This window comes from Acomys russatus, chromosome 11, assembly GCF_903995435.1.
Source record: "Acomys russatus chromosome 11, mAcoRus1.1, whole genome shotgun sequence".
Classification (NCBI taxonomy): Eukaryota; Metazoa; Chordata; class Mammalia; order Rodentia; family Muridae; genus Acomys; species Acomys russatus.
In genome coordinates, this window is record NC_067147.1 from 1,018,713 (window position 1) to 1,033,851 (window position 15,139).

At 43.1% G+C, this 15,139-nt stretch overlaps 1 protein-coding gene across 1 annotated transcript in view; it reads right to left on the bottom strand.

Annotated features, from left to right (window-relative positions):
• Nucleotides 1–6,121: 6,121 nt before the first annotated feature.
• The window catches only part of Mrps9 (mitochondrial ribosomal protein S9), a 57,723-nt gene continuing 48,705 nt past the window's right edge, over nucleotides 6,122–15,139 (bottom strand). The window contains exons 8-11 of the mRNA XM_051152695.1: nucleotides 13,704–13,872; nucleotides 12,518–12,626; nucleotides 8,560–8,729; nucleotides 6,122–6,408 (exon numbers count right to left, since the gene is read on the bottom strand). Of these exons, the coding sequence (XP_051008652.1) occupies nucleotides 6,317–6,408; nucleotides 8,560–8,729; nucleotides 12,518–12,626; nucleotides 13,704–13,872 (540 nt within the window). The 3' untranslated portion in view covers nucleotides 6,122–6,316. The remainder of the gene's footprint in view (nucleotides 6,409–8,559; nucleotides 8,730–12,517; nucleotides 12,627–13,703; nucleotides 13,873–15,139) is intronic.

The following is a 15,139-nucleotide window of genomic DNA, read 5'->3' on the forward strand; positions in this document are numbered from 1 at the left end:
AGTTCCTATCCCGGGGACTGTTTTTGTTTGTTGAAGACAGGTCATTGTGGTGCCTGGTTGTCTTGGAATCCCAAGCGGCCCCTCCCCCACCCCAGTGCTGGGGGCTCACTACACAGGCCGGCCTCTCCTCTGAGAACACTTACTAATGAAAGTAGCAGGCCTCAGGGGAAAGGTCCACAACATGCCTTTGAAAGCCTCTAGGTGGATGCTAACTAACATTAACTCTGAGGTTCACTGATGGAGAGCACTAATAAAACAAACAAACAAACCCCTGACCCTTTCACATCAGCACATCTTACTCATTCTTATAAATTCTCCCAGTTTTCCCTCCACCCTGCAGTAGGCTACAATTCAGCTGTGATCACAATATAAGTTATAAAACTTATTAAGTTGGAGGTTATTGGGAGTGTCCATCAATTTACAGGGTGTGGAAACTTTTAGATAAAAACAGTCATAGGGGAGGGGAATAATGGGAAAATGGGGGGGGGAGGAATGGGAGGATACAAGGGATGGGATAAACATTGAGATGTAACAAGAATAAATTAATTTAAAAAAATAAAATAAAAATGAAAAAAAAAAAAAAAGAATTACCTCTAATTGGTTTTGAAATTGGCTTTCAAATCAATCCAATTTGGTTTGATAAATCAATTAAACCAATTTGTCTGCTCTTCTCTGCCTCCAATGTAAGCCCTTTCTGGTCCAGGTGTCCTGTTGTGTGAGATTCCAGGTTCCATGAACCCTCCTGTACCCTAAAACAAGCAAAAGCAGGCTAATCTACATGCCAGTCACACTGATGAGTCCCTGTCACCATGAAACATCACAGCTTTAAATGACTTCAGTAACTTGCAGGTTTGGTTTTCCTAGACTAAAATCAAGGCATGGATGGGGTGAAGACCAGAATGCTAGGGGTGGAGAGAGCAGTCATTTAATTGGTTGATCAAACCAAGTTGGAAAGGGAGATTAGGCCCTGCAGGGTCCCCACAAAGCCCAAACATCAGCATGGACTCCAAACAAGGAGATGAAAGCTAGATCAGTATGGAGCGGGATTCGCACCCTGTGAAAAACTGTTAGTGTGGGCTTCTAATTGATTCTTCCCTCAGAAAAGAGAATCCCGGGTAGCTGACTCTCCAAACAGAGACTGCTGAGGAAGGAAAACTGAGTGACCAATGGAATAGCTGTTACCAGGGAAGTGAGCTCACTTTTGTGGGTGAAAGGTCTCTTCAGTGTCATGGGTTCACTTAGGTCTTCTGCGTGCTCCTGAGAACCTGAGAGAACAGGGACTCTGCAGGAAAGCAAAGGCCAGGGAGGCCCAAAGACTGGCTTCCCGAACATGTACTCTGTGTCACATATTTTGCCAGCCCTTTCTCGGACCATTTGCTACCAGCCTCATGTGACAGATGAGGGCATGCCCCTAACACCTACCACACAGGTGGACTACTCCCACTCCCACATACAGCCAGGACTTAATTGCCTTCTGTTTTCTCTGTGTTTCTCTAATTAAGATCGTAAACTCTGAGGAGAAAAACTCGACTATTTTGTAATGATCTTGCTACTATGGACCCCAAGGTCAGCAGATAAACGTCAACTCAGAGAAGAGCACAGACAATGCCAGGTAGGGGAGACTGCTGTCATGTCAGCAATCTGAAGACATCTGTGGATCAGCAATGTGGCCTTTTTCTCTAGCAGGCAAAAACTTCTCTGCTTTCTTTGTACAGGTTCTGGGACAGAGTAAAGAGGAGTCGAGCCCTACCTGTCACCTTGACTGGGCTTCTGGACACACCCATGGATGGCTCTCACTTCATATAAGCTGTAGCAAATACATAGGCCACAGGTGCTGAGAAGAGGCAGGAAGCATAGGGCCAAGGACTAAGGTAGGCATGTCCTGGGCTCAGGCCTGCAGAGGGCTGCCGGAATTGGCATGGTAGGGAGGGTGCAAGGAGCCTAGGACACCAGCAAGATAGTGTAACCACTCAATAGCTGTGAGTTCCAGAGGGTTGGGCCCATGCTCTCCAGGCTGCAAATGACAAGCTCTGTAATAGGGTCTCCCAGGTACATCCCTGGGGCAGGTCTCTTTTGTATGTGCAACCTGCCACCTTCTGGGAAGATGAAGGGCTGTATCCTGGGAACTGTACCTTCTGCTCTAGCACACTTAGGATGACCGTCTTTTCAACGTGAACCAAAGGACAGCACTTTGGTAAAGGGGGAGGAAGTGAAGGGGGAGGAGCAGGGCACTTAGGGAGCAGTCTGCTGCCGGTCCAGTAGGAGCCTTTCTCAGTAAGTGTCCCTTTAGACAGTTCAGACTGCAAAGCAGAATTCAGCCCCCCTGGACTTTATCTACTGAACACAGCCATGAAAAACAACTGCTGCTGCAACTTTCTTCAAACAAGTGATATTGTGAGATACCAAAGGAGGAGCTCAACTGAATACTGGGGCTCACTGGGAGGAGCCAGCTTACTCCAGTAAGAACAGCCCAGGTAAGGCTAGGCATCACTGGGGAGGCTTCCAGAAGTAGCTTTCATTTGTCTCACAGAGAGACGTCACACTGTGAGGCCAGCTCCCCTGGAGGTTTCAATCATTTTTAGGAGGGCAACTAAGAGCTGGGGAAATGAAAAAAGGCAAAAATCGGGTGTTCTCCTGCAGTTTTCATTTAAGAGCAGTGATTTAAGGGAAAGTGGTGTTAAGACAGCCCTGCCCTCATAGCCCTGGGCTCTTTGGGCATCAAGGGCCGACAACGGTCAGTATGCATTCTTCCAAGTGCCTAGGAGCCACTTCCTGGAAACCATCCAAAGAATAAGATCTGTCTCCAAGCCTCCACAGGATTCCATGCCACCTGGGATGTGCCAGTGCACTAACCAGCCCTTGCTACTTTTTATTTCTCCTATTCTAGGTCCCCGTTCTCTCCCTTTTCTTCATGCTGAAAAGTAGCAAGCACATTTTTTCGGCGGGAATGCAGAGGCCCACAGTGGGACAGCCTCCCTGGTCTTCAGCAGCACTCCTTTCAAGTCCCAGTCTCTTGCTTCCAAACGTGGGCCAAACGTTTTAGGTGCTGTAGCCAGAGACACACAAACCCAAGCTGACCTCACTGGTCCCCTTGGCATTGTATTTCCCTCCCCTAACCAAAGCTCTATGCAATGGCCAGGCTGGAGCACCTATTATAATGGCACTGTCACATCTGCACAGGTGAGCTGAAAAACATTTCTCCTCCTCCAAATAGTTCCTCAGCGTCCTGAAGATTTTTTTTTTAAAGACATGTTTACTCTGCGGCTCTGGGGTCCAAAACTGCTGCCTAGGAAGGCAGGATTTAATAAGGCTCAGATTTACAAATACTTTTATTGTCCTATGATGACCCTACTTCATATATCTTTAAAAGGATCCTCTCCTTAAAACCATGGTTGAAAGCACTGTTCTGCTCAGGTCGCTGCTATTCCAGGCAGCAGTCACATCTCCACAGCAGGTTGGCCCTCCAGACTTCCAACCAGTTTTCACAATGAATTCTCTCCCAGCGACCTTCTGGCCTGCAGGTTTGTTCCTTGTGCCCATCTCTTTCTTACTGCTATTAGCACGTCTTCCCCCACCCCGCCCCGCCTCCCGCCCCCTGCTCATGTGCTCTCTGCTTAGGTGAAGGCTGGCTTTGGTCCTCCTCCTGGCTTTATCATTACATCACTCTGGGTTGTCCTGCCTCCCTGACATGGTAACAGCTGAGGTAAGGATCCAATGGGGAATACCCGTCAGTACCATGGGTTATAACAGGCATGCCAGATAAGGGAAGCGCCCAGTCGGTCCTCAGAAACGCTGGCAGAACCAATGTTCTCTCTACAGGGTCATGCCACACAGGAATATGTTGCCTTTCCTGTCATGCTGGTTTAAAACAAAGCATGTCTAAAGACTATGACTAAATAAACATGGCTGACCAAAGCCAGACATCACATCACTAGAGGGCCGGCTATGTGGCAAGAATCACAGAAGCTCACTGACAGCAACTTCACCCAATGCATTAGGTGCTGTGACACAGGTGTCTCTAGTCTTTGTTTTCAGCTTTGTGTTATTTCACTCTATAGATTTGGTGAGTACAAAATACTCTAAAACGCACGTGAGATTTTAAAAAGCAAATTTACCAAGAAATCACCACCGAACAACCTCTCTAGTCCAGAAGATCAAGGATCAGGCTCTAACTTCTGAAGGGGCCTTTCTGCTTAATTAAAGCAATTGTGGGTTAATACAGATTTTTTTTTTCAGCCATAAGGAATAAATAAACTTCTATCATTTGTAGGAAACTGAACAGAACTGGATATAATTTCACATTAAGTGAAATAAGCCACATTCAGAAAAACAAATATCACATGTTTTTTTCTTATATGTGGAATCTAGATAAAAAAAAAAATAAGACTTGAAAATAAATGCAGGAGAGGGTAGAGATATCCAAGAATATGGACAACGTACTGGAAGTGCAACTTGAGAATGTTGTTTTTATGTTTTATGCAATGAATACATGCTTATCTACATACACACAGATAAGTAACTGAATCATTTAATTTGAAGTATTCTGCCACAAACTGCCCTATTCTCCCTCAAAGACCCACCTCAAAGTCGCAAGAAGATAAAAATGGTAAGTTTCTGCATTTGAACCAGGACACTTAGGAAGCCCAGAGCAAACTTCAACTTATGTGTCAGCTGTGACTGAAGAGTCCAGCTCCTGGCCCAACTCCTGCGATGTCATATCCAACCACTTTACCTTGCAGCGCTCATACGGTTTTTGCGCACCTGGCCTAGGGTCCGCTCAATCTCTGGCTACCATTGGGAGAGTCAGTAAGGGACTCGGTCTGCCTCCCTGCCTCAGAGAGCCCCCTTAGTCTGGGTACCTTTACCCAGAAGACCTTTGAACCCAATCTTTTTTCAAGCACCTCTAGTGAGGCTCCCTCAGGGGAAGGATGACAATCTTGCTGGTTGGGGATGGATTCCAAAGTGGGCCAGTATAAAACTCAGTATGTGGTATTTCTTGTTTCATTGCTCTGGCAAGATAGCTGACAAAAGTCACTCGTGGGAGAAAAGATTTGTTTTGGGTTGGGATTTGGGGGTTCAGCACATCATTGCAGGGAGGCATGGCAGCAGGAGCCTGGGGCTTTCAAAGTCAGGAAGTAGATGAGTAAATTCTGGCAGTCCACTCACTTTCTCCTTTTCAGCCCATGTGGGATTCTGCCCACAAAATGTTGTCTATACTCAAGAGTTTCCCCATCTAACAAACATTTCTAGAAGTGCCCTCACAGGCAGGTCCAGAGGTTTGTCTCCCATGTGATGTTAAGTTGCATCAAGATGACATAAGAGAAGAATATATTCAGACTTTAAAAAAATGTCATGTCCATTTGAATTGATGAACCTCGAGTACATCATGCTAAATTTAACAAGACAGAAAGATGTTGTACACACTTTCACTTCATTGTGGAATCTATCAAAGCTGAACTCTTAACAAACAGTTAAACAGTGGTTACTGAATTCAGGGGTTGGTGTGGCAGGAAAATGAGACGACCCCAGTCAAAGGTTAGGCTCAGCACCACAGGAAGAGTAAGTCTACAGCTACCACACAGCATGCACGTTAGGAGTCTGCTTTTCATTTCACGCACAAAAGAGGGAGCCATTTGAGATGAAGGGTGTGTTATTTCTCTTGATGACATTAAACATGTGCATCAAAACACTCTAGAGTATGCCTTAAATATGTTAATTAAAAATTAATAAAACCCAAACTAACCCAAAGTGGGCTCGGCTTCTTCCCTTCAACTAAAAGTTGAGCTGTGCCTCTCACTGCTGTAGCCCCGTCAGCCACCCAGTGTGGAAACCCAGAGCCTCCGAGCTCTGCTGGGCTCCTGCTGGAAACAGCTCCTCCTATCTTTGGACACTTAGCTCTCAATTCCAAAAGCACATTGCAAGAACTACCGTGAGAGGCAACAAGCCTGGTGCAGCGAGTCCTACTGTGGGCCTAGCATCAGTGAGCAACAGGCTGCTTCACTTTTAAAATCCAAGTCCCACCTGGATAACAAGATAACTACAGCTTTCAGGTCAAATATGCAAGGTTTTGTACATTACATGCCTGTATTTTTTTAAAGAAAAAGGTAAAAAATAAATAAAGGAGTATGAATCTAACATTCTTTTTATTATTTTTGATGCTTTCAAAACAAAATAGCACTTAAAAATATATCATGTCATAACTTAAAGTCAAAACAATGTCTAAATGTGCTGTCGTCTCCCTTGGTCAGTGTATATGAACGTGCTCTACACGAGCTGGGCACAGACATGGCTGCTCCTCGCTCTCCTGTGAAAAGCCTTAGCGCTTCTTCCAGGTGAACTTTCTTCGGGCGCCCTCCTGGCCTGGCTTCTTCCGTTCTCTGATACGGGGATCAGGAGTGAGTAGTCCAGCTGCAGCATAAACAGAGAAGGTTTTGTGAGCCGTGGGAAGCGCAGGCTGCTAGCAGACAAGTGAACTGAATGGCATTTGCAGCAACTGTTATTAGACAAACCTAGAGGCATCCATGGCACAATGGCAGGTTGTCCTCACTCTTTTGGGGAACCTTTCCAATTTCAGATGAAAAACACTCGCAACATTCTATGAGTCTTTACAAGTCTTTCTTTGGTTTTTGATAATATTCAATTTAGGCTGAAGGCATTTGCCCATGGCCAGCCATTGTTTTACTATGCTGAAACGTACCCTTCCTACCTGAGGATGACCCTGATGCCTTTGTCTCCCAGGTGCTGGGGGTACAGGCATATGTCACTGTGCTTGGCCAGTGAGGAAGCACACAGACACTGCTCACAGCACAGGTGAAGGCTCTTAGAGACACAAACACAAATGGTTTGCTTGAACATACTTGAAAAGAGAAGTGTCTTGCTACAATTTCCATGAAAATGATATTCCTTCATGTTTTGTTTCAGAAGTTTGGATATAAACTGTTCGAGAAGAACAGAGTCCGTTTTAGCAGGAAGCTGCTGCTTGTCTAATCACCAGGAGCAAGCACACTTAGAGGCAATTCCTGAGTTACTTTACTTTCTGCATATGGTCCAAAGGGAATGTTACTCACGATTACAGACACCAGAAAAATGCAAGTGCTTATATAATATACGTAAACTACTGCTTTTACTTCTACTTTTGAAGCTCTGGCTTTCCTGGCACTCACGATGTAGACCAGACTGGCCTTAAGCTCACAGAGATCTGCCTGCTTCTGCCTCCCTAGCACTGGGGCTAATGGTGTGCGCGACTGAGCCTGGCCCTTTCCACTTTGTAACACTAGCAGTCTTCTTACTGCTGCAGGGCTTATGGTGCTATTTAGTAGGGATTCATGTAATAAAACAATTACTATGAATGGAATAAGATATGTCCTACATTAAATTGAAACCGATATGCTTAATATAGGTTTAAGGGAAACCTATGCAAGCCTCTATTTACTTATTTTCACAAGTAAGTGAATTTGACAAAATATCAGATTATTTATAAGCAAGCAATATCCCAATAGACTTAAAAAAAAAATTAAGTAGCAGGCTGGAGAGATGGCTCAGTGATTAAGAGCTCTGGCTCCTTTTCCAGAGGTCCAGAATTCACTTCCCAGGAACCACATGATGGCTCACAACCATCGATAATGGGATCTGATGCCCTCTTCTGGCGTGCCGGTATATATGAAGATAGAGCATTCATATGCATAAAATAAATAAATCTTAAAGAAATAAGTAGCTTAAGCCACACACACACACCACTTCTATCAAGTCCCAGTGGCTGGGCCACAGGCAGAGGATCAGGAGACCACTTTATGTGGGCTGAAAAGGGGTGAGGTTCAAAGCATCAAGTGATTGATTCCTGAACGCTGTTGCATCTGCTGCACATCCAGACTTTCTTCCTGTAGAAAGTGCAAAGACCAAAGACCACCTTCAGATTAAATGGCCCCTACATGTTTAAGCAATACCCAGAAAAATGAAGTACACTCTTTACCCTACCATGCAGAGACTTTTCCTTTCACTGCTCAGGTAACAAGGTCACAAAGTGGAATAAAAAAGAAAATAAATTAAAGCTATAATATCATGATGGAAAAAAAAAATCACTAATAATGTTGGAAAAATTATTCTATCATTAGCTAAACAATTACTACCGATTCTTATGATAAAGTAAAACATCTAATTTCTTTCAAATATAGCTGAATTATATGTTGGTTCAGCAGCACAAAAGACTATGCCTGCTGGCCTTGCGACTGCATATTTTAGCAAAGAGAAATGTCAATGGTTGGGAGGGAGGACCTTTTCTTGTCCTAATCTTGGATCACTTTGTAGAAACCCAGCCTGAAAATGACATTTGTGGTTCTGGAGAATGAAGGAGCCTGAAGTGTGCCAAGATCCCAAGAGGATTTTTTTCTCACCAGTGCAAGGTAACATCAATGTCAGCAACAGCAGGACCTGTCCACATGCGCACATGCAGACAGACACACAGACAGACAGACAGACACATATGCGCGCGCGTGCGCGCGCACGCGCACGCACACACACACACACACACACACACACACACACACACACACACATCCCTACCTTGTCTCATCCACTCAACCTCGTCCTCAGTGATGAAGCTGCATAAGGCTCTGGACATCGCCAAGCGTATGGCTCCTGCCTGCGCCGATCTCCCTCCTCCAGAGACTGTGCAGGTTACATCGTGTTTTTCCAGCCGGTCCAGGAAGTGGAACGGGAACATCAACTGTTCTCTAAGGCACATCACAACACATGGGTAAGCCCCCTGTGAAGACTTTGTGAACAGTTATAAAAACCAAATGATACCTGCTGCAGTTCACACTATTAACAGAAGTACAGATCCTCCTGAAATTTAGAATGCTTTCCTTATGCACAGTTCAAAGATATTTGGTGTGTGTGTGTGTGTGTGTGTGGGGTACAGACAGAGTGGAAGAGTAAACCAACTCTAACTGTTTACTGATTATCTCACGAGAACCTTGTAAGTTGTGAAAATCACCTTGTAAGGAAGTCTTACAGCCAAGGAACACCATTAACCCACTGACTCCAGCCTTTGGATTCAATGATCAGGTATAAATTAATAAAGCTTCTCAAGCAACACTCAAGTGCCATTTGGCTTTCCTGACCGAAATGTATTCTAACGCTTCTGCATAATATATGATGCTCATCTCTATAATGCTGTTTTTAAGTTACCAAAACCACAACGAACATGCCTCCCTCCCTACCACCTGAAATCACACGTCCCTACTAAGGTTCTCTAAGATGAATACGTACTCAGACCTGTCCCTTTAGGACCAGGGACCGAACCAAAGGTACGCACCAAAGAGCAGCCGCACACAGCACGGTCCTGAGCCTCCTTTCATTCAGGTGAACAAACACTGTCATCTCTCCAAAAGAGTTGGATTTTGTTATTTTGCCTTTACCTCTGCTGAGTTTTTAAATTTAATTTATTTACCCAAGGCCCTGTGTGCGCTCGGCAAGCACTGTCTCCCTGAGTTCCGTCTCCTGTACTTTTTTACTTAGAAGAGTTCATTTATACTGCATCTGCTTGCTTTGTCTGCTACTGCAGCTTCTAGACCCCAAACAAAGCTGATCTTACAGTTAACTGAGAGCTGAATACAACTAGAGATTCAAATATAATTTTTCACACTATGTGAAAAAATAACCCTGCAAGTGGACCCACAGAAGCATGTCAAGGCCATGGCAACCTGTATTTGGAATGGTACATCTAAGAATGAGCCTATCCTGCCTTTTTGTCAGAATACTACTGTAAGCAATAGCCACATTATGAACACTAAGAAAACCAGAGACTGATAACCAAAGTCTACCACTGCAGGGCAGAGTGGGGTTGTCCCACACATACACTGAGAAGTCCCTCACATCACTGACAAGTGAGTTGTGATGGAAGTAAAGCTACAAAAGAGGCTTTTGGACAACCATTTGTTTGGGACCATCAACATTAATCTGTCTCAGTTCCCAAGGTTTTAATATTCCCAAGCATATGTTTATATAATCACCAGACCAGAATTAAGAGAAAGTGAATTACATAATAAAATTTCTAGAGCTACATTGGAGTAATGGAGGCAGAATGGTCACAGTAAGAAAGATAACAGAGTCCACAGAGCTGGAAGTCGGTGGGACACTATGTGTAAAAGACAATCTACAAACCCTTTAACAACCAGTACTGATGGTTCCACTGGTACTGAGTTTTTAAATTTAATTTATTTACACAAGGCCCTGTGTGCACTGGGCAAGCACTCTCTTCCTGAGCTCCATCTCCTGCACTTTTACTTACTTTTAACTGAACTGGACTGTAACCAGCGCATACTACCAGGTTCATCAAAGAAATATACTTCACAGCTCTGCATCTTCTCTCAGGAACATCAATGAAGTCCTTCATTACAAGAACCATACTTACTTTGTTTTGGCTATATGAACTGGCATACTTCAAAAATATACAAATAGATTATTTTCTCACTTGTATGTTCTCTGAATGCTGCTCCTCTGGTACCACATACAGACACTTATCTTTGTGTGGCTGCTTTAAGTGAAAGCATATTCCTTCTCCTACATGATTGGTACACTGTATCAGTGAGTATTATTTTCCAGAAAAGTTATCAAAGTTTCTTGTATTCCAAAGTAGCAAGCATACATTAATCTGTGTTTGTTGTAAATAAGAGCAAATAATAATTTTTTAAAAATTTGATGACACTGGGAAGACAACGCTGTCAGCTTGCTCGGGATCAGCTTTCTGTTGTGTGAAAACAGCAGCCCTTACAGAAACAGCCCTGGAAGGATGACCAGCCTCAGTGACTTTAAGATAAGCAGCTCAGAGACCATCATGCTCAGCCCTCTCTCCCCAGCTGGAGACTCGACCTCGAAGCTCTGTGACTAAAGTTACGCAGCTAAGAAGCAGGTCCCCGATCCTTGCTGCCATTGGTCTGTAATCTCTTCACCGCTGACTTGTAATGTCCAGCCCTGCTGCTTTACAAGAAAAGACTAATTCATGGCTAACAGGGCACCCCTTAGTCCCTATAGCTATTTTTAAGTCAGTCAGAGGGTCTGAGCATCCTTCCCACTAATGGCTGTACTAGGCTTCCCTAAGAGATGTTCTCTGATAGCAGGAATCATCTCAGATGGCACTGACATCTATTCCATACCCAGGACAGCATGGGCCACACACAGTGCTGCTCATTGAGTTCAAACTGAAAATGTAAGCTTCCAAGAGTGGTGGACGTGGCTTTAATCACAGGGTTTGAGAGGCAGAGGCAGCTGGAGCTTTGTGAGTCTGAGGCTTGACAGGGTGGAATGCACAGCGGGGTGTGTGTGTGTGTGTGTGTGTGTGTGTGTGTGTGTGTGTGTGTAAGATTTAAGGTGTGACTGAACTGTCAGAACAGGCTATAGTTGAAACTTGCTGTTAAATCATCAGGAATTTTATCTGAACACCAAGTGACAGACAGGCCAGCCATTAAATACCACTCCTTGTTGTTTCTAGTGAAGTCACCATTCTGTGGTATGGGCCTGCCTCTGGCTTTTCCTAAGCTTCCTCCATCTATTCCAGTGCGGATGATAGCAGAATCAGTTTAACTTGTATTAAACAGAGTTAAGAACAAATTCCTTCTTGACACAGGAGCTCACACAAATACAAGAAATGACCATTTCCTGAGGTAGTTACTGTGCTACCTCAGAAGAAAAGGACCCCTGCTTCCTTTACAAGAATGTGCGCATAGGAGTTTCAGCCCCTTTGCTCTTAAACAGCACCCCACAGTCTGGAAACACAAGGAATAGAAGCTGGGAAATAATCAAGCGGCTTCTGCCGCACAGACCCAACTCCTGGGGCAACAAGCATCATCAAGAAGAGCTCTCTATGGTGGGTCCCTCAGAGCTCCAGGGCAGGAGAGTGAGTGGACAGAGGACGTCTGATCAGGACAATGTCCACCTCTCCAGGGACAATACACACATTACTGGGAACGGAGCAAAACTTGTATTTTGACTTTACACAGCCCAGGTTTCTTTGCTTCCTCTCTCTATATATAATTAATGACCTCAAACAAGAGAAAGCCAAAAGAGACAGGGTGGGCATTTTCTAATGTTCTTAACTAGGAGAAACTAGCATCATCTAGGGAGATCTGCTCTTACGTCCCGTTGCTTTGCAGCCTCGTCAATTAAGAAGCCAGGGTTGGTTGCTGGGGTTGCCGCTTTCTGTGAACACCTGTCTTCTCGTCAGAAGGTGTGCTTGCCTTACGTTTTGGCATACTCTGCATTTCAGAATGTGAGATAAGCCTCACAATATTCAAATTCCAGTAGAATCTGACAAAATGAGTCAATTAATGGGGGCTTCTAGGAATGTTTTTCTAAAAATCTGAAAAACGACCTAGAAAAATAGCAATAGTTTCTGCTTAGCTAGTTTATTAGTAAAGAGAAATAATCCTTTAGATAAACACTCAGAAAACTTCGGGTCTTCTTAATTATGGTGAAGAATTATAAAGCACGCTTTCCTTAAAGGCAGGAATCAAAACCACACCTGTCCTGTGTGACGGGAAAGTAGAGCAGATAATCAACTCCGTTCACGTGGATCTTCCCGCTCCCATGCTCATAAACAACCGCCTCTGCCGTGGCGCTCTTCCTCCTGCCTGCAGGGATGGAAAAGCCTGTGAGCGAGTTCAGGACCAAGCAGCAGGGCCACAGAAAGAACACTTTTCCCTACTGTGTGAACCTGCAGAGAGAAAAGTTCTAGGTAATAAAGTCGATTGTGGGGGCTGGAGAGATGGCTCAGTGGCTAAGAGCACTGTCTGGTCTTCCAGAGGTCTTGAGTTTGATTCCCAGCACCCACATGATGGCTCGCAATGATGTGATCTGATACCCTCTTCTGACATGCAGGTGTACATTCAGTTAGAGCACTCATATAAGTAAAATAAATAAATCTAAAAAAAAAAAAAAAAGCTGATTGTGAAGTAGTTACACTGTTCAATTCCATTTCAGAAAAACAAATGATTTTAAATTTATTTAAAAACCAAGTCATTCGCATTCATTTGTCTTGCTACAAAATAGCAACCAACTCACATTATGTTTCTTATAATTAATAAAAATGAACCAAGACAAATTTTTAAGATATGTGAACTCTAGAATGAAACACAACTGGAAGAAATGAAAGGTGTCCTTATGAAAGAAACCCTGTCTCAAAAAACCAACCAATCAAACAAACAAACAAACAAAAAAAGAAAGAAAGAAAGAAAAGGAAAAAAAGGAAGGTGACATTCAAGGGTAATTTGAAAAAGAAATGAGGTTAAAATTTTAAGAACTGTAAATATATTTAACAGGTCAATTTTTGAAAGAGGGATCATGTTTAAGGTCCTCACTCATAATCCAGGAGAATGCAAATTGGGACCTCAAGTTTTCATGTTATATGTTTACATTTGAAATGTAGATTCGCTGAGCATTTGTAGTTTTGAAAACAATCCCTTATCACAAATATTTTGTTGATTGTACCAATTGAAAACATGAAATAGTTTAATGATTGTATGGCTGTGGATCCGCATTTCCTCTTGCAACATTATAAGTTCAGTTTAAAAAACAAAAACAAAAAAATCTCCAATAGAATCTTAAAATTAGGAAACCCAATGTAGCATTAACAAAAGCCAACAAAGCGAATAGGTACGGGAGAGCACCAGCGCACAGCAGCAGCCGGAGTCTCCGCGGAATGCCATTACCTTCGCTGGCGCTGAAGGCCATGCCTCGCTCGTCACACTGCACGGGCTCAATCAGCTGCTTTTTTGATTGAATAGTTACACTTCTGCGGAACCTCTGCAAAAATTCTTCTTCGGCAGGACTGCATGGCAGTGTCAATAACTTTTCCAGCAGTCGAATGAACTGCACGTACTGCAGACAATAGAATTCATTAAAAGAAGCAAGTGTAATTGCATTTGCTAAAGTTTTGCTATTTTTATATACTTGATCTTTCCAATGCTGCTTTCTTGATGAATTTTGACAGGATGACACTTCTGCATCTGCATGCTGCTTTTAAAACAGCATGCAGACGCATCCGTGGGTCTTTAGTGCTTAAGCTTTCCTCTCAAAAACAAAGCGATTTATCACTCAAAAAAATCAATTTCTCTGCATTAGGGTTATGAAATTGGTATTTAAATTTATTTTCAAAAATATTTAGATGATCTTCAAAAGAATAACTTCTATTCAGTCAATAGAACTGCATCAAAAGGAACATTAGAAATAATTTCCAGTCAGTTATAAATAGCAAAAGAGTCTGATTTTGAGAAAATGTTCCCCTTAAGTTATATTTCATAATACATTTGGCAAATATATTTTTGGCTGTTCAAGCTGTGTTACTTTAATGTTTATGATTTCCTTTAAAACCGAACAATCAAGCTATTTAAAAATTCAAGAGATACTTGACTTAAAGGGCAACCTCTTGAAATAAATTATCCTTGCTACTCTGTGCATTTTTTTTAATAGTTCTTGAACATGTGATTAGAAAGTAAACAACTTGGTATTAACCCTTAAAATTAGAAGCCAGAATAATCACTCTAGAGTGTTTGTGGAGAAGGAAACAACTATACTTAAGGGCCTTAGTTAATATGGATCATGGAGCCCAGTTTTTGATGATTTATTTGTTCCTTGCCAACCCAAAAAGTCATACCCAACTTTGTCACACTCACCTTTCCAGTGAAAATCTGTCAATGATAATGTGAAATATTTAAGAATCTCATCAGTCTGATCAGTATTTAACCAACTTCTTGGGAGACAGGAAGAAAAGGGAAGGAAGGCATGCAGGGTCTAAGTCAGGGTGGAGACTCACACCCAGGACCCGTGCAGCCAGGCCTTTCCCACTGCCTCACCAGTTACACAGCCGTGCCCTTGGACTCAGCTAATCTCACAATTCCTTCCCACTGACCTTTAAAAAGCCCTTTAATGGGTCCCTGTGTATGACAGGGCTTTGTTCATGAACTAGGCTATGGTTCAGGAAGTCACAGTCCACTCCCACTACCCTCAGCTTTATCATAGACACACGTTCCAGGACTTCTGTTAATACCACAGACTCTGAAACTATAGAGGACTTTTTACCTAAGCTGTATTTTATTAGCTATAGCTGGTATTAAACTCTTTATAGCATTTCCAAAGTAGGAAAAAA